This window comes from Trypanosoma theileri (assembly GCF_002087225.1).
Source record: "Trypanosoma theileri isolate Edinburgh chromosome Unknown TM35_Tth_10_V1, whole genome shotgun sequence".
Classification (NCBI taxonomy): Eukaryota; Euglenozoa; class Kinetoplastea; order Trypanosomatida; family Trypanosomatidae; genus Trypanosoma; species Trypanosoma theileri.
Window position 1 is genome coordinate 598381 of NW_021639852.1, and position 684 is coordinate 599064.

Consider the following 684-nt stretch of genomic DNA (forward strand, 5'->3'; position numbering starts at 1 on the left):
TTCTGGTGGTCATGGTTCTTCTTCTGATTCTCTCTCTGAAACTGGGGTTCATGGAGCTGGTATCATTTCTGGTGTTCAACCCCAACAACCTCCTTTACCTCCTACCCTTCCTCTTCAGCAATCTGCGCCTGGTGCCACTTGCACTCCGAATTCTTCTAATCTTCCTTGTGCAAATGCACCAGAGGAACTGACTCCAACTAAACCAAGAATATCTACTCCTGAAGAGGCTGGACATGGTGCTTCTCTTGAAGCGCCTTCTAATAAAGATGGTCATCTTGCTGCTGATGCGATTGGTTCTGGTTCTGGTACTGATGATACCTCTTCTTCTAATCATTCTACTGCATCTCCTCCACCTGCTGCTTCTACTCCTGCTAGTGACCCTCAACCTCGAAACAGCGACAACCGTGCATCCAGTGCATCAGATAACCAGGGAAGTGCGGGAACACAACATTCTTCTTCTTCTACCACCAGCAGTTCAGAGAAAGTGAGTTCCGGTAGTTCTGAAGCCACAATAGCTGGGAATGGCACTACTTCTGCAGAAAATGGTTCAACAAGTACCCAAGAAGGAAATGTGGGCAATACAGATACAACCACCACCACAACAACAACAACAACAACAACAACACTTCCTCCTGAACTCACAAACAACAAGAAGGGTGATGCAGACAGCAGCAGCAGTATCAG

At 46.9% G+C, this 684-nt stretch overlaps 1 protein-coding gene across 1 annotated transcript; it reads left to right on the forward strand.

Annotated features, from left to right (window-relative positions):
* Position 1: 1 nt before the first annotated feature.
* Positions 2–682, forward strand: TM35_000103060 (uncharacterized protein; the record flags this gene model as incomplete). The annotated part of the gene is made up of 1 exon (XM_029024797.1): positions 2–682. A coding segment is annotated over one exon (681 nt), but the record flags the coding sequence as incomplete, so codon positions are not given.
* Between the last annotated feature and the right edge of the window lie 2 nt (positions 683–684).